This window comes from Phasianus colchicus, chromosome 3 (assembly GCF_987193195.1).
Source record: "Phasianus colchicus chromosome 3, bPhaCol1.hap1.1, whole genome shotgun sequence".
Classification (NCBI taxonomy): Eukaryota; Metazoa; Chordata; class Aves; order Galliformes; family Phasianidae; genus Phasianus; species Phasianus colchicus.
Genome location: NC_143438.1, coordinates 70,241,104 through 70,259,735, shown reverse-complemented (window position 1 = coordinate 70,259,735; position 18,632 = coordinate 70,241,104). Strand labels below are relative to the sequence as shown.

The window sequence follows — 18,632 nt, the reverse complement described above, 5'->3', positions numbered from 1 at the left end:
ATAAACACAGCCCATTAGCAGATGCAGCAGCTGAGACTGGAGATTAGGCCACTCGGAACTTTTATCCTTCTGGCCAAGTTTTTAAGTATATTGTTTCCTGTGTTTTGATGGCATTTTGTTTCATGTAATGAAGGGAAATACTCTGATGTGCTACAATATGCTCTGCTTGGCCACTTATACAAAACTGAAGGAATTTAATCACAGTGTAGATGTATTCTCAATATGTTAATTGCAATAAGGTTTTGTAAGCAAGTATTAAGCAGTTCTAAAATTCAGTTCTATAACCTGCAGTCTAAAATCTACCACTTGCAATGCTAATTCTTAGTTATTAGGTAGCACAGATTTAGGATAGATGTATATACACAGTTTTCACTAACAAAGGCTAATTATAGAATCTCAATTCAATTATCAACAAAAATAACCTAGAGTAATTAAAATCAGTCCAAATGTCACTATTAAAAATACCTCCACTACTGAAAACATGCAGCTGAATTCAATCATGTAGGCAATAAAGCAAATACAAAGTCTGCCCTCCTTATACTTATGCAATTGTCTCTAAGATTTATCAGTAGTAGCATCACTTTATAAATAATTTTGGATTTCCACTGGAAAAACCTCACTTTAATCCTCACATACTTCAGCCTTTTCGACTTTACCTTCTGCAATCCAAGTCTGATTACCTTCCTCAGGTACATAAAGGCTGACGGTAGGCACAGAACTCAGTAATTCAGTTGGCACAGAAAACAGGCATTTGTCACTATAGGTATTATAACCTGGGAATAACCAGGTTAACTATATAAACTATAGGTATCTATAACCTGATCTGGGATACCAGCAAGCACTGGTAGTTTCAGACCAAGTCTAAACCTCATTTCCTTTTTAAAATCTACTTAAGTTCTGATATGAAGATTTCAATCACTCAAATACAATACCTTAAATGGACATGACATTCTTCAACACAGAAAAGGGCTAATGAAAAACTAAGTGTCTACCCAGGTTATTCTGTGAATTAACCTGATTTAAGTGGTAATGAACTGAAGCACTTAATTTGAGAGTTCTGGAATAACAGTGAGCTGCTGCTTACTATAGTCAATAACTCTAGAGCACGTTCAGACAAAAGTCCAACAAATGAAATCTAGACCTTATGTTATGGAGGAGAAATGTAAAACTTCAGAGGTAGTTATGTTAAATATTTATATCTTACAGCAAACTGTAAGCCTTCATACAAAGTATGGTTGTTGTTTTTTGTTTTTTTTTTTTTGGTGTTGTAGTTACACTGGCTGTAAGATATAATCCTTTCCCATGACATTTTAAAAATATGCAGCCTGAAAGTAACCAATATTTGGCCAAATGGGAAATACTACCATCTATCACCCACCTTCATCACTCAAGTGATCCCAGTCTTCCTGAGCTAGGAGGCAAGAAGCTGAAAAGCTTTCTCATGTAGACTTTTCCACCGGTACACTAAATATTCATTATACTGACACTGTAATAAGAGCACTTACATCAGTACTTTATTGTTTATGTCGGTGAGTTTTCTCAGAATGTACATACCACCGCAGGGGAACATCTCACGTCACGTCCTTCTCTACTCACCAAAATCTAGGCATTGCATGAAAAAAACATTAATGGATTGTCAAATCATGCACTGAAGATTAAACATGAATGCCTATTCTTTTATTCCAATTGCCAAATAGGGTCACTTGTGACTGCTGACCAACACTTCTCTGCTTATGGAAAATCCTTCGTATCGTAAAGACCATTTTGTAAGTGCTCGTTCCAAGTATTACTATGGCAAATAAATAAAATTCCCACTTCAAAAGGCTCCAAATTTGCTTTGGGACCAAGCATCACTTTCTACTAACAGCCTTCTGCTTTTTGAAGTTAACTTAATTTCAGGATAGGAATATTTTGTCAAGTTTGACACCGAAAGGTAAGCCCACCCTGGCATGCATTGCTTTTTCCAGAGGAAGTCTGCTCAAAAGAGTAGACTGAGCAAGAGATGACAGGTAGGTCAGTAAGAGTTAGTCTCATTTTCTGTTTCACTGGAAGTAATTCCAGTAGATAGAGATCAGTTGTAACAGCAGATCAAATCTTTGCATTTTGAAAAGGAAGTATTATGGTATCAGCATCCTTTATCAAACAATACAAGCACAGGTTACTTGTATATAGAAGTATCACTGCTAACAACTTTTGCTGTCAGTGAGTGTTTTGTTAGACTAAGTCTAGTTCCATATGTGAAAAGTTTCTAATGCCTTATTTATGGTACCCCATCACCTCCTCCATCCTCACTGCCCATCAATTCATGTTTCTTCTTTTGTCTTATTGCCAAGCATCGTGCAATGCCCAATGCACCTCCTTTTAGAAACCGTACAAAGTTGTCTCCAACCAGAGGACCCAAAGCAAAGAGGTTTGCTTCTTTAGTGCATTCATATGTATATGGATCTATCTCAATAGGATTCCCCTTGCACGTGATGGGCTGATTTAAGTGATGACCTATGCTATGTCCTTGGTCCTTTAAAAAGAAAAGATTTGGGTGAGAACCTATCAGAACTAAGGCTACAGAAAACTTCAAGATTTTCTTCAGTCCAGAGGCACTCTGAAGAACACATTTCATTTCAGGCTTAAAGGAAAGTACATTGTGTTCAGGGAAACTAGTGTAAGCAGAATGCAGATGAGAGTCCCCAGTATGTGACTGAGTGCACATCATATGATAGACCTTATGGTACTCAGGGTAAAGCTTTTTAGGTAACTGTTTGAAAATCAAACTCGAATCAGTAACTCTTCTACGAAACACATGAATTACTGGGATGTTGTTATTGTAGGCACACAGTACTGCATCAGCTGCAGTAAGTCCAGCACCCACAATTAACACAGGGTCTGCTTTCCCACGTAGCTTTCCTTTGCCTACAGCAGCTCCGAAGTCAGACATGGAATGAAGGACAAAAGGAAAATCTTCACCTTCAACGTGCAGTCGGCCAGGAGAGTCAAAGGTTCCTGTGGCAAGAGCCACGTTCTCAGCAAAGAGGCAGAAGGGCACATGAGAACCATCTGTTGCTCGCTGATAACCTCTGACTTCCCAGTTTCGCTTAATCAGTGGTTTCTGTCCATCTTGCATTTCCAAATGCTGTGTTGGAATATTTTCATTCAGTTGACTTCTGTCTTCATCATCTCCTCGGTAAAGTCTGGATACTGACGTTATGTAAACATTGTCCCTGAAGTTTTTTTGGAGGCCCATGACTTTAACATAGTGTTTATAATAACAAGCTATTTCCTCTGGCATTACTCGGTCACTCTTTATATTTCTGAAACAAAATTGAATGTTTCCAGTTAATATAAAGACCTTATCAATACTTTCAACATCATCTATGATCTACAACACAATAGTCAGATTTAAGAGCGCTGAATCTGCCCAGTGTAACAAATGTGGAGTTCAATATATTTAAACTCACTAAATTTGCTTTATTTGCTCTCTTGATTCCTGATACAAGAGACAAGCTATCTTTTTTTAAAACAATGTAAATATTTAATTATAATAAGTGCTAAGGCAATGAACAAATCAAAAATAAAACTGTAGTATTACAGTAGGTCTATATGGAAGTGTTTTACAACTCACTCTAACATCATGACCATCTACAGTACAACACCAGCTAAAACAGCACTCAATGACCACTAAAATATAGTAAATAAATATCGTAATTGCTAAGAGCCAAATTTGAAACTATAGGTTCGGTGTATTACTTGTAAAGCGTAACGAAGAAAAGGGCTTAACTCAAAAGAATCACTCTCCTGTGAGTACAGATAAGTTCAGCAAGTCTCAAATTAAGTAGCTCAGTAACAGAGAATTAAATCCTACCTGAATGAATAAAGTATCACACTGAACCTTAATATACACTTGAACAGGATTACAATGACCAGATGTCCAATAAAAAGCATTCTTGCACTGGAATCCTGACACTGCCTTATGTTTGACCTATTTACAAAAAATTTAAGCTCTCTGAGAAATTGAATGAATCTGTTTGCTTCTTTAGAAAAAAGCTCTAGAAATAAGCCAAAAGAAACAGTAGCAAATAACAGGTTAACCGCTGAATTAAGCTTAGAAGCATGTTTACATGAGGCTGGGTTGCTTATTCTCAACAGTTAAAAAGATAATGTATGTGCTTTCAATTTAGGTTACTACTCTGAAAATCCTAATGAGGTATTTAATGGATAGGATGAATGTCAGTGTGACACCTGCTGTAAGAACACTATTTCACATAACTGTAAGCATTAATTATCACTGATACTTTCAAATATGCCTGTTTAACTGCAGTAAAACAGTTCAGCATTTCTTTTTATAGTATTGTTGAAAATTATAATATAAACAAATTAGCTCCAGATAATAAGCAGCTTATGGGATTTCAGTTAATGACAGTAATCTTGCCTCCTTATTATCTCAGAAAGCCATTACAGAACAAAGGTAGTTTCTTCATTTTAAGTGTTGTCCTTAAATGAGTAACACACTGCTCTTAAAGACATATGCCCAAGAAATCCTTCTACTTTTTTGCCCTACGTGTCAAAACAACTTCCTTTCATCTTGCTAGAACAAAGTTAGGAAAATTTGTTTTAGAACAGGCTTAAGCAGAGCACATCTGTTGACACAGATCTTTGGGAACTAATCACAGCTTCAAAGTAAAAGCCAAGAGATTGTACAAGACAATGGTTTTTCTTTAACTTGCCTTCCAAGGAACTTACTACAAGAAACTTTGGGAAGTAATGAATTATTCTCTTAAAAGTACAGTTCACAGATTGTAACATTTCAGATGCTACAGCTCTGTCTGTGAAATAAATACTGAGAGGTACTGACTTCCTGAATTGCAAGCTAGTATACACAGCAACTTAAGTTACTCAAGTTAACATCCACATTGAAAGAGAAACTTCTGGTATACTTTGGTAGGTTTAAAATGACTGAATCAGCTTACAGTAACAGCACTTATCTGAGAAACATTCAAACACACCACTGTTAGTATGTATGCTTTTGATGCACTCAAAGCCGTCCTTCTGGCCAACTGCTGTCAATTTTCTTCCACCAGAGTACATAAATCATTTTCAATGCCATTAGGCAATTTAATAAACAAAAGAAGTTTTCCTGTAAAGAATGAAGCTCAAATGTTTTCCAGTTCTTAAAATAGGTTATCTGCATTCTTACAACTTATTTCCTAGTACTTAAGGCAGTATCTTTACCTGCGCTTGCTAGCTGCCCACTCCTTGAAAGTGAGTCCAGGCAGTTCCATCCAGTCTCCAAAACTGATTGTTAACATAGAGCCTTCCATGGCCTATAGTGAAGAAAAAAACCAAGATGCATGACCAGATACATTTCAAATAGATACTTTTATGTAAAACAACAGAGTTCTTCTCACTGTATTCCTTCAGACCGATAAAAAAATAGAGCATAATACATCTTGATGAAATATTTTTGGCCTACACTTAGATGTTTTAATGAGCAGTTATGTGATCTAAAAAAGTAGAAAGAGAGGACAAGCGAAGTGGAAAATAAAAGCAGGTTACTTAAAAATATTGTTATTTGAAACAAGAAAAAAAGATTAAAGCAGTAGGATACGGCCAAAATCTTAAGATTTTGTATAATTGCACCTGAAAACAACATAAGAAAAGTTGGAGAATAACCTTGGTTATAATTTAAACTACTAATAAAAACAAGACAGCAGTTATGGCCACAATCCCCACAATTAAAGAGTAACTTATCCCTCTTGCCAATCTTTAACATACTTGACCTTTGATAATGGAAACTGCAATTGTCATCATTGACATTTAAAACAACTGTTCTAAGAAAAGCCCAAACCACAAAATTATCATGATATGAAATGTTTACTCACATGCCAAGCCCCACCAGGTGGGCCTTTACCAAGCACTACATGGGGAATATAGTTATGCTGTTCTAGCTTCCAGTGCAAAACAGATGGGTAGTCATATCCAAAGTCAGCTTCAGGATGAAGCAGTGTATCAAAGAGCACTGCAACTGGGTTTGAAGAGCGTCCCTCAAGGCCTTCAGACAGGTACTCTAGATCCTGAAGCACGAAAGTTGAGTTTTATATATTTACCTAACTTTTACTGTTTATCATACTCTTCTGATGTACAGACACTGAATTTGATATGCAGAAAACAATCAGTGGAAGCTGCATGTTAAGCATTTTATAGAGAAATACCATCAAAACAGTTATTTCTAAACTGCCACGATTTACTCCTGTAACTCTGAATATAGTGCATGTGCCTCATTTGAAAATTACATACTACTAATGCAGTAACAGCAGGGCTAGGTGGTATTTTAAAAACTGGGACAAATATCCAAAAGAACAGAGCAACCTGGTAACATTTATACTTACTGATACTGGACTGCTTTTAACAGAGAATCGCTAGTATTTCCAGGAATGTAACTTGAACACATATCTGAAGTATGTTATCAACACATGGTGTTCAGCCTTAAACCACCACACAACTGTACACAAACATTCTAGGACATGAGAGCTGGAAAGCCTGCATCAGCTCCTCACTGACAAAGTGATGCTTTAGACGCTTTTGGCAAGCAATAGTATCATTACAAAAGGCAGATTGTAAAACCCAAAAATGCCACAAACAAAAAGTTCTCTAGAGCCACAAAACAAACCACCTTCACAAACACAGCAGCCTTGGATCATGAGCCTTAGATCATTTAAATCAACAGAAGAATGTTATCACTGCATTGGAAATGTGATTAGCTAAGCAGGCTGCTTCTACACATTTTTCTGCAATCTGCTATTTATTTATTTATATTTAAGATAAGCAGTTCTCAGAATGTACTATTTTTCATCTGGAAGTGCCAAGTATGTAATTTGTTAATGAGACACTGAAGAAGGTATGTACTGCCCTTCAGTCTGCAGGTAAGAGCTGCACAGGCCAAGTGGTAAAGCTAGCTAGCTGAGGCCACACAGCTACCTGAGCTGTACTGTGGTCTCACTGTTTGCAGGGTAAGAACATTAAGCCTTTTTTTCATCTACACACTACTTACGTAAGTAACAAAAGCATTTTAAATAGGCTCATTAAAGACTACTGTTTCATAATGTAGCTTGTGGTAGGAAAAGAGCTGGACAAGACTGCAAAACAACCTTACCTGATCAACAATGGAAAGATGTCGGGCTTCCTCTAATTTTGTGTGGAGAATGGGGTTCGGATGTACAGCTTCAGGAGACAAATACGGCCTGTACCCAGACAGTAGATATGAAAGACAAATTCCTGAAGGTCCATTTCCTATTGAAGAAAGAGGAAACTGCTTTAGAAACTTTAGATTACTTCTATTAAGTAATTAAATAAGCAGCAATAAAGTTACAGTAAAGCAGCATAATGCATTACCATCCCGATTCAAAGCAGCTTAAAATTATCACAGTAAAATAACACCTACCCTAGAATTTCCTCCAGATAAACCAAGCACAATTTTTATCAGGTAAGAAAAAAATGTGTGTGACAGTTAGCACTATGAAACAAAGTGTACATAAAGGGATTTCATATTTCAGCATGTCAAGTTCACTGTTCTCATGCAAATGATCTGATGGATAAGATCTGCTCTACTTGTCAATCACAGTAATACCCGAATATTTCCATCTTGCATTTCTGCATTCACACTTGTACTAAGTACTGTAAAACACAGAACAGAAACAAGCCGGGGTATATGTTCTTTAGGTCTGATAAAAGGAAGAAAAAAGATGAGCAGAAAGGTGAAAATGATCCAAGACAATGAAATATCACGCACACAGCATAACAAAGTAGATGCTGACACACACAGTCCATACGTAGCATAGTACAAAAAACTTGCATCAAGCCACATTCAGCTTTATTGCAACAATATCAATTCAAGCATCTTTGTTTTATGGCTTTCTATAATTTATACAAATTATTGTAATTAATAGATGAACTTATTTTATAAAAGGTATTTAATGGATGGGACCAAGATATTACTATAAGAACAATATTTGATTAGCATTAAATTAAGTAGGAGATCACAATAACATACAAGTATAGAAGTAGTGCTAACGTTGTGAAGTCAAATATCAACATCTAGGGAAAGTTAATATCAGAAAAGTATGTGCTATTCTACAGAATTTAAACAGTTGTGACTACGTGCAGTTATTTCTATAGGTGTTCCTCATTAACTGAACAAAAAGTAGTGAGCAGTGTTCTCCACTGAGACATTACTCAGTATTTTGTGTTTATTTTCATCTAGAGTGGCACACGTGGCATTTACTACACATTATTTAGATTTGATGCTGAAATTACCAATTTATTCATGGTTCTACATAGCACTCATCGTTAGGATGTTAGATCTTACTTTGTATTATTTTAACTCCTGATCTCAAGAGTTCATCCTTTGCTTCTTATTCCTCATTATCTTTGCAGACCTATTTGTATCTTGTATTTCCAATCTCACTCTTGCAGTGCATGTCTCCTCTTTCCACTTACTGGTTTTTTAGTCCCCATATTTCCCAACAAGTCTGCTCAGACCTTGTCTCTCCTACTCACTCCCAGGCCTAGAACCTGAGCAAATAACCCAGGCCGCACAGAGTGCTTTAGGGCTCTTAATGCAGCTTTTGTGTGAGTATATGGACATAAAAAAAAAAAAAGTGTTAAAATGCCTGTGCATCGTAAGACCATAAAGCACTGGAAAGAATGAGAGAAAGCAGTGAGTTCCCACCACAGACATCTTCTAGATGAAGTTCACCTTTATGTACCTAAATATGAATATGTACCTAAATATAACCAACTTCAAAAGATCCCTGCAAAGCCCTGTTATTTAGATGAAAATAAGACCACATTGTGTTTATATGCTAACAATCAAAACCAGTGCACATGACAAAGTTTAGCACATTCTCTAGATTTAGAGCTCCACCACAAAATTTGCCAATTTTACCTCATTCAAATAGAATTTAACAGTTTCTTCCCATTCTCTTGAGCAAAACAAGAACAGCACAGAAGTTACTTAATATTATCAGAGTAGTTTTGTATACCCTACAGTATTACAGTACACTGCACAGCACAAGCCTAAGAATCTGATCTTAAATTGGGCATCATACAGGGGAGAAATGGAATGGTGAAGCAAAAGAGAGGGCAACAGAAGTTGCTATTCCATTATGAAGTCACTAATGAGCCATGCCATATTTTTCCTCCTGATTATTAGAATAGTGCAATGAAAAGACAGCACTAGGAAACTTAAAGATGTTAAACTCCACTTACACAGGCATAGCACACAGGATTAGGCCAGTAGAGATTCTGTTTGTGCACACGTGTGTGAGGGAAAACTAGTCAAAGCAGCTGTGTTTGGTATCAGCACAGAGGAAGGCATCGTAGACAAAGTAAGTATTGAGCACAGGTATTTGCATAACACATATTTGCAAAGCTAAACAGTGAAAACTGAGTCATTAGCCATATGGTAAACTTAAAAGAAGGTTGATGAAATGCCAGGAAGCTGTTGCTCTTCAACTGTGATGCAGAACTTAGCAAGTGATTCACTTGCTGTCTGTCACATTCATATAAAATACATCCCATGAGCACTATTTTAAGCCATTATGAAGAAAGCTTTGAGAACGTGCACTGTACAAACACTGATCTTTCTGAGTTGTGGAGATATAACACGAATGTATGTTGAAATATCATTTGCTGGAATCTCTCTGCCTGTTTGCATGTACAATGAAAGGTGTTGATTTGCTGTAGTCCCAACAGCTTCAGACTTTGGAGGTTTCTGAAAGCCTCTTTTATTTCAGATCTTTTCTTTATCCCTTCATCAACTCGTGGCAGTAAGGAGCTAGTGAACAGCTGTTGCTCAAGAGCCTTGGCCCAATACAATCCACCCTTGGAGCAACCATTATGCTGTGTACCCAGGGAGTCTGTTCCCTCTGCCATCCTGTCATTCAGCAAGATTTTACAACTACAACCCTTTAACTATTTCATCAAGACTACAACACATTGTTCTCAGCTGGCTGAACTGGCATGGATTGATTTGGTAAAAGATGGGACAATAATCAGATATTAGTGACAGATGCAACACAGAAACAGAATTAATAAACCAGGTTAACATCTAACCAATACACACAGCACACACTTTACATTATTCTTTTCACTGTCATGTATGACTCTACAAGTTTTTAGTGCCATAGCATCAACAATCTCCATGCAACCTGATGAAGACATAGTACCATGTTCATCAAGCCATTCGTGATCAATACTTGAATCTAAGCAGTGCTGCTAAGACTCATCTATCTGCTGCCAAGTAATGCAGCTCCATTTGCCAGATCATCATTTGAATTCAAATGTACTCTGGTTGCAAGAACTTTAATATAATTTGATGGCACTGTTGTTAATCATAATAACTATTTTTCTAATAACTGTAAGGATGTTAAGCACTATTCATTTAGTGATAAATGACTTCATATAGCAAATCTATAAAGGGAATGGTAGCAGCAGAGAATTTTAAGAGTCAAAAAACTCACCTATTATTACCACAGGCAGAGTAAGAAGAGAGTCCCCAGGCAGAACAGTTTCTTCTAATAAAGGCATTCTTTTTATCTTCTTCCCAAGGCTATCACCAAAATACTGGCCAAAGGAATTCAGGAGCTGTCCTTCAGTTTCAGAGCTGTTGTAATTTCTAATTGAGAAGGACAGATGGAAGAAAACTAAAAATATAACAGTTGTACTGGAGTCAAAACAATCTTGTCAAAATAAAGTTGCTTTTAATGCTTTATTTGAAGACTATAGAATTAACAAAAAATAGACTAAAATAGATACGTTTCATCCAGTCTACAGAATTTTACTCTCCAGAACAGTTTTCTAGCAGCAAATCCAAGTCCATTTTCTCCTAGGAAGACTACAGCAAGATAATAAAAAGGGACAGATGGCTCCACAGAGACACAGATTTCCAATTCAGTTTATACAAAGCCAGTGTATAACCGACGAGCATTATTTTGATCCACCACACAGAAAAGCTCATTTTTCATTATCCCCATCAGAAGAGGAGACATACCCCACCTAGCCCACAAACAACACTGAGACCAACCAAAAACTGAGAAGCTAAGATATATTAGCAGCCCCTCATATGCTTTCCTACCTGCTGAACAGCACACAAGACTTTACACCAACACATTCTCGATCAGGTAGATGCGAAGCTGAAAGTCAGCAGTGGTGCAAAAAATTGAGATAGCAATTTCTAGAAACCCTAGATGCAGTCTATGGGGGTTTTAACCACATTAAGAAAGTCTTTTACAAAAGGAATCATCAAACAAATTTAATGCAAGTAATTACTGTGCACCAATCAGGTTAGCTACTGCATGACAGACTGTTCCCACCACCTGTCATCTCCTTAATTTGTCAGCTTTTCCTCTGCAACACCAACCTAGCTTCCTCTCACAGTTCTTCATGCTCTACATATACATCCATACTAAAGACATGTTTTAGACTGCTTGCCTCTTAATTATTTATTAGCACCTACTCAAGTCTTTCCAGGTCACTGGAGAAGCAAACATTTCATCAGCTTAGCTTAAAAGGCAATGGCAAATCAAAAATCTGCTTTTACTAAATCTTTAAAATGCTTAACTCCTCAATTAAAAACGTCCCAACCTATCAGCTCCTTTGGCACTGAGGGGTCTACTGGATGCTCCCAAAGCCTGACAGAAAGCTGCAGACCGAGCTGCACAGCAGTGACAGCACTGTCACACAGCCCTGTGACAGTCACTTCTTGGTTAAAAAGGGGAAAGCCGTTCTGAAACTGTATTTACTTGAAGTGAAAACTTTACATGTGCATTTCCCTCATTACAGGAAAAAAAAAAATTGGAAATCAATGACTTTACTGAATTACAGCTGTGCACTGGCTTGTCACAATAATGGATGTGCATTAAAGCACGAACTGCAAGCTGAAGTGAACAGAGAGGATATTTAACCACCACACTGCTTTTTTAAGCAGGTACAGGTAGGCTCTGTTACCTGCCAGCCTGCACTCCGAGCTCACTACTGTGCTTTGCAGGTGGACTGACAGAGAGCAAGGGGGCTTAACACACCCTCCTAGCAGGACGGAAGGCTGAAACAGTAGAAACCGCCTGCAAATCTCTCTTGCGCAGCACTGAACCGTGCAGATCTGCCTGCGCACCACAAGCAGCTCCTCAGCTATCACGTGCACGAAGCAGCACCGCATCAGACGCAGGTCCTTGCTTCTTAGGAACAGCGCAGCAAAGCTCGGCAAGGTCCCGAATTAGGATGGTGGAGGCGGCCGCCCCTGAGCCGCGAGCACTGACGGTCCAGCGACGAGCACCAGGTTTTGCATCCAGCTTCGCGTGGCGGGGACCGGTATCAGCAGCCCGGCCCAGGGCCTGCGTTCAGCCCCCAGCCGGGGATCCGCAGCGACGCGAGGCTGCCAGACCCGGCGCTTCCCTCTTGCTTTTTAGTTATTCGCAGTTAGTTACATTTCTAATGGGAGCGAGGGAAAAGAGCAGGAAAACACATACCATACGTAAACGTTATCTTCCCCGGGAAAAGAACAAACCGTTCGCAACAGCTGCCGTTATTTCCCTCAAGTTACTAACGGAGGAGCCTTTCTCACGGAGCAGTTTCCGAAGCCCGCACAACGCGGTGCCTAGCAGCGGGCTGACCGCAGCGCGCGGCTGACGGAGATCTCGTCGCGCACAAACGGGTGACAGCCGGTGCCGAGCGCACATCCCGCCGGCGCGCTGCTCTCGTCTCCCGGCGGGGACGCGCGGCGCCCGGAGCGGCACCGCGAGCGCCGACGGAGGAGGAACGGCGCACGGCTCCGGGCGGGCGGGAGGCGGCGGGGCTGCCCGGCTCGGCGCTGCCCAAGGTGACCGCGCGGCCGGGGCGCCCCTCCATCCCGCCTCGCTCCGCACGTCTCCCGCGGAGGCCGCGGCCCCGGCGCCGCGCCGCCCTCACCTGACGGGACCGGCCAAGGAGCAGCGGCAGCACCACACGGGCATGGGGGGCTCCGTCGGGCTCGGGGCGCCGGCGGGGCCCGGCGGCGGGGCTGCGGGGGGACGTCGCTCCGCGGCTCCCGCTCCTCCTCCTCCCGCCGTCGCCACACTGGGGCCGCGCCGCGCCTCCTCCCCGCTCGCAGGCGGCTGCGGGTCACACGCGGAAGGAGGAGCCGCCGCCAGCACCGGGAGGGAGGAGCGGGAGGAGAGCGAGGAGGAGGGCGCGCTTCCTCCTGCCCGCCCCGCAGGGGGATGCGCCGCCGCAGCCGGCTGCCGAGGGAGCGGGCGGAACTCTCCCCCAACGCTGGGGAAAGAAGGACGCGTTCAGCGCCCCGCGGGCGACGGGGAGAAGCGTCCTCCAGCGCTGCCCCTGAGAAAGACGAGGCCCGCTCCCCACCGCGGCCCGTGCAGCCGCCCGCAGCCCCTCCCTGCCGCGGCCGCCCCCGCCCTCCCGCCAGGCCGCGCCACCCTCGCCGCCGGCACGGGCGCACCTGTGGCCGCCGCGGGGAAGCGCTGAGGTGCGGGACGCGGGGGGATCCCGATGCACTGGGCCTGGCGCTTCGACCCGTTAGGCCTTTTGTTATGTCGTGGTAACTGCTGCTGTGTTTCCGCGGGAAACTTGAGAAAGAGGTGCTTCCCGTCTTCGTGCTCAGTTCTTGACTCAAGAGCCGCAGCAGGTTGTGTTTAGAGAAGGAAGTGCTTTCGTGTTGCTGAATTGACCCAGCTCTGCAATGCCTGCAGCGGTCACAGTGATCTTACAGCCCCGCGTCCCGTCTATTTCTTTCTGTGGTGCAATCAGGTTTCACATGGGCTACTCCAGTCTGGAGGAAAGCCTGTGGGGAGACCTCATTGCAGCCTTCCAGTACTTAAAGGGTAGCTATAAACAGGAGGGAGTCCTGCCTTTTGCATAGGAAGATAGCGATAGGACGTGGGGAAATGGCTTTAAACTAAGAGGGGAAACTCAGATTAGATGTTAAGCAGAAATTATTTACACGGAAGGCAGAGAAGCACTGGCAGAGGTTACCCAAAGAAGCTGCAGATGCACCATCCCTTGAGGCATTTGGGACCAGGTTGGATAGGGCCCTGGGCAGCCTGAGCTGGTGGGTGGCAGCCCTGGAAGTAGCAGCAGGTTGGAACTGGATGGGCTTTAAGAACCTTTCTAACCAAAGCTACTCTATGATTCTATGCAAATGCACGTGTGGGTATTAGCAGAACAGAAAACTAACTATATTACAAACTTTGTAGGCACTGTTTGGCTAATGTCCATCTACATATGAATACTTCATATATTTAATGATAGCTAAATTGTATTTTTGTAAATGTTGTATTGTAAATGTTTCACAGGTGTGCATGGCTGGGAGAAATCATGTCTTTCTCAGTCCTCTAATCACAGAGTATTTTAGGTCAGTGGGATGTTGGGATTGTTCAGTCTGGAGAAGAGGAGGCTCAGGGGAGACCTTATTGCTCTCTATAACTACCTGAAGGGAGGTTGTAACGAGCTGGGGGTCGGCCTCTTCTCTCGTGTAACTGGTGATAGGACTAGAGGGAATGGTTTCAAGCTTCGCCAGGGAAGATTCAGGCTGGATATTAGGAAATACTACTTCTCTGAAAGGGTGGTCAGGCACTGGAATGGGCTGCCCAGGGAGGTGGTGGAGTCACCGACCCTGGAGGTGTTCAAAGAACGTTTGGATGTTGTGTTGAGGGATATGGTTTAATGAGAACCATTGGTGACAGGTGGATGGTTGGACTGGATGATCTTATAGGTCTTTTCCAACCTTAGTGATTCTGTGATTCTGTGATTCTGTGATTCTGTGAGTTCCCCATGCCCATCCCCTGCTCAGAGCAGGGTTACCTACAGCCTGGGACCGCATCCAGCTGATGTCTCAAAATATTGACAACACAAGCAGATTTTTGAAGATCTCCAAGGGCAGAGACTTGACAGCATTTCTGAGCAACTTCCCTGGGTGTTGACCAACCTCACGATGAAACGTGCTTCCTTCTGTGCTAGTTTTAATTTCCTGTGTTTTGAGGAAATAGAAAATCTTGATAGAAAATCTCTTTTTAGCAAGTACAAAACACATCCAATGAAACACACTGTTCTTCACGTTTACTTAACAGTGCCAATCGTGCATCTTTAGACCAGAATTAAGAACATGAAGCTGCTTTTAGCTTGTCTTTTTTTTTTTTCCCCTCAAAATATTTTAAACAGAAACCGCCCTTAAAAAAACAGTGTCTTCAGGAAAGTGCATGAAGTACTTGCTTGTTTACCAGATAACACCCTACTTGAATAATTCATCTTGTTTTATTAAAATTGTGTCCTTCTTTGCAACAAATTACAGAAAATATACAACAGAAACCTCATGCCTTGAGAAAACTAGCTATAGTAAGAAGTTTTCCAGTTGTCTCTGAGCCATTTGACGGTAGGGTCAGATGACATTGATTTTGAAGCTGACATGTGAAGGACGTACTCGGCTTTAGACACCACACAGCCTTTGGTCACAGCCTCCTCTGTTATTTCTTCCCATCAGCAGATCTGGCTGCCTAGAATATAACTCACAACTTCAGCTAGACTGGCATTATTATTAATTTTTGCCCTTCTCTTTGTGGAAATGACTTTGAGTAGAAGAGAAAAACAGCCGCACCTGTGTCCACACCTATAGTGTATGTATTTTCCCAGCACACTTTTACATTTGAAGTGGAAAATGTTATGCCTTCAGTTTTTAATACAAAAGAGGTAGATTGAAAAAACAGCATTTTATAAACCCATCAAAAACTCATAGACCTTCTCTGGAAATAGTATTCTGCATTGACAGTTATAATTATATGATTTTCCCAGAAATAAAATTTTATGTTTCCTTGAAATTCTGAATTTTAATATGGCTGTCTCAAATGTCTCAGTTTTTTTGGTGGTGATTTATTTTAAATCTGTGATTGCATCAGGATAAGGTATGTTTCCTTCAGATGTGATTTTGTCAAAGTGAAACATGATTAAAAACTAAGGAAACAACATGAGAGAGTGGAATAAAACATACCACGCCATAGAAAATGCTTCCTCCCATATACAGCCAGTAATCACACTTCAAAGGGATTTACATGTCCTGTTCTGCTCATTTTTGTTAATAGATTCAGGCAGTTACTGTGTGCTAGTTGTATTACAATTCTCTACATCTTAAATCACGTTAACCAGCTTAAAGTTCCTATATTTCATTAACACTCACTGAAATTGTGCATTTGCTCAACAAATAATTTTTAAAGTCAACTGAACTTAAAAGATCATCCCCCCAAATGTTCAGTAAGTCATTATCAGTGTGTGGAATATCACTTTTTGTTAATCACAAGGTTTTTGTCAACATTTTTTTTTTTTTTTAACCCAAATCTTCTTGTTGATCAATTAGGTATGTATAGTACCAGCTTGACACTGCAATATTCCTGAAAATCCTGTGGGCCCACGGGATGGAAGCATCAGAGCATGGGACTGGTATCTCAGTGGAACATGAGACACATGACCTGGAACAAGAGGGCTTTGTCCTCTGTGGCAAAAGCAGTAAGATCAGTAACTGAAGAAGGCAACCTGCTGGTTGTAACACAGCATGGGAAACAATATGTTGGTAAGATTTCTGTGCCTCCACCCACTGCAATATGAGATTTAAGTATAAATTGAGTAGAAAATAGAGCTGTAAAGCTTCAAATGTCACTATAGGAGAATGATCAACCCTGTCCTGATAAATAATGCAGTATCTCAGTGCAGAGCTTACTCAGGACAGATGTCTCATCGATAACAAACTTGTTCCCTGTAATATCAAATGACTGAAAAATGTATGAACTGCAAGGCCCAGTAAGCTACTGTGTAGTGAAACATTTTCAGAGACAAGCAAACAAGTCTGTAGCAAAATTTCTACTCAGCCTGATGTACAAAGTGCTGAAGAAAGTTGTGGAGAGATTAAGAAGGCTACTGGTTATTTACTTTTACTACTATTAAGCAAGATAGCAACTGAGAAATCTAGCTGTAAGACAAGTCTCTGCATGGCCAGGGAAAAATAAAGAGGAGTCTCAATCAAGAAGCTCTGTTGCAAATAGGACAGATCCTTCCAAAAAACCTAGATACTTACTAAGAGGGACAAATACAAGATATGGAGCTTAAAAGACCAGGTCTGTCAGCTTCCTGGGATCTTTTCGTAGCCTGGTTTTCTTCAGAAGTTTCCCAATACTCATAAAGTAGTACTTGCTTGGAGAATACAGATGCAGTAAGTTGTGTGTCAAAGAATTAATAACACAAAGAAAATGACAGGAGTGTCTTTAATAGCTTTTTTTTTTTTTCAGAGAGAAATGTGCCTGAATATCTCAAAAGGAGCCAATGTATTATTCTGGGATATGTCAGGATATAAGAATTCTGATGGTGTAAGGTCAAAACTCTCAGCCAGGGGTAGACTACTTAGCTGTGACAGTGTCATATGCACTCTGAAGAGTATTTCATAATGCAGCACTGGACTGCTTTGGAAGATGGACAGAGTCAGATTGGAGAAAGCCTGTAAGATCATGACAGGACAGGCCTAAATGATCTCTGGACAATAGAACACTTGGAAGAGATTAACTGTGCGGGGTCTGCTGGTGGCATTAGTCTAGTAGATATTTAGGATAAGAACTTATAGATCCAAACCTCTATGCTAGCAGTTAACTTCTTCTTCTGTATATTTTTGGAAAAAATGAAGATGATCTTTTGCATGATAATTCTAAGTAGACATTATTAGATATTAGCAAAGTAATGATGGGTTTTGCTACTTTAGAAGAAATAGGAATGTTGCAGAACCTTCTTCAAGTTGCTTCACTGTTAGGGAGTTTGCAGAAGCCAGCTTCCTAAGTCATGAATGCTTGAAAAAACCTACTGGTAGAAAAACTTGTAAAAAGTTGGTAAATTAGAAAAAAAAAAAAATCAGATTACATGTACAACAGGAAGGATGAACAAAAAAAAAAAAAAAAAAAAAAAGCACTTAATTATGAAGATAATGTCAGATTTTCCAGTTACAGATGGTACAACTTATTTAGTCTCTTGCAAAGACTCAAATGGCAGCTATTGTCCTGTTCTCACAGCCATGGCTGACATGCATGGACAGCTGCCTGTACTTGTACCCAGCCCTGGAGATGAACCACTCCGGGCTACAAAATAACCCGCAGTCTCAGGAAAATTGATGTTCTTTATCATCTTTCAGTCTTTGGAGGAATTTGTTAATGGCATTGCCACAATGGTTCATCTCAGGTATAGTTTAAGAATGACATCATTAGGAGGGAGAATAGCCAGAAGGGTTTTGGTTACCATTTGGTGAGTCTGGGAAGGAGCTTGATGCCAAAAAAAAAAAAAAAGTTGTAGAAAGGAGCAGGCATCATCCAGACTAGTGAGAGGTGGTAGGACTAGAATTTAAAGTCTTTGCGAACTGTAGAAGTTGATGATTAGAACAAATGTATGGAAGTAAGCATCTTGAAAGGTATGCAGCAAGTTTTAAAGAATATCTCTAACTAAGGCAAAATATTTAAAATTGCAATAGATTTGTTTGCAAGAGCATGTTTATATGTGTGGGAAGCTCTGACCGAGGACATGTCCTATGGCATGTTCTAGGCCTGTTCTGTGCAATTAATCAATTGAAT

The 18,632-nt window shown here is 40.6% G+C and overlaps 1 protein-coding gene and 1 long non-coding RNA gene across 7 annotated transcripts; one reads left to right on the top strand and one right to left on the bottom strand.

Annotated features, from left to right (window-relative positions):
- Positions 1-1,238: 1,238 nt before the first annotated feature.
- OSGIN2 (oxidative stress induced growth inhibitor family member 2) lies at positions 1,239-13,799 on the bottom strand. Of its 3 annotated transcripts, none has more exons than XM_090137786.1 (6): positions 13,484-13,799; positions 10,512-10,666; positions 7,145-7,281; positions 5,874-6,065; positions 5,224-5,315; positions 1,239-3,305 (listed from the first exon to the last, which is right to left on the bottom strand). In XM_090137786.1, the coding sequence occupies exons 2-6, from the start codon at positions 10,576-10,578 to the stop codon at positions 2,261-2,263; spliced, it is 1,533 nt and encodes a 510-aa protein (XP_089993912.1). In that variant the 5' UTR covers positions 10,579-10,666; positions 13,484-13,799; the 3' UTR covers positions 1,239-2,260. The 3 variants fall into 3 exon arrangements, with proteins under 3 accessions (XP_089993912.1, XP_031446830.1, XP_031446828.1); XM_031590970.2 differs by lacking the exon at positions 13,484-13,799 and adding an exon at positions 12,955-13,377; XM_031590968.2 differs by lacking the exon at positions 13,484-13,799 and adding an exon at positions 12,516-12,851.
- Positions 12,789-17,931, top strand: LOC149918661 (uncharacterized). Of its 4 annotated transcripts, none has more exons than XR_016465236.1 (3): positions 12,789-12,865; positions 16,388-16,600; positions 17,313-17,931. It is a non-coding gene; the product is annotated as an uncharacterized LOC149918661 (long non-coding RNA). The 4 variants fall into 4 exon arrangements; XR_016465239.1 differs by lacking the exon at positions 12,789-12,865 and adding an exon at positions 13,451-13,510; XR_016465237.1 differs by lacking the exon at positions 12,789-12,865 and adding an exon at positions 13,551-13,622.
- The last annotated feature ends 701 nt before the right edge of the window (positions 17,932-18,632 follow it).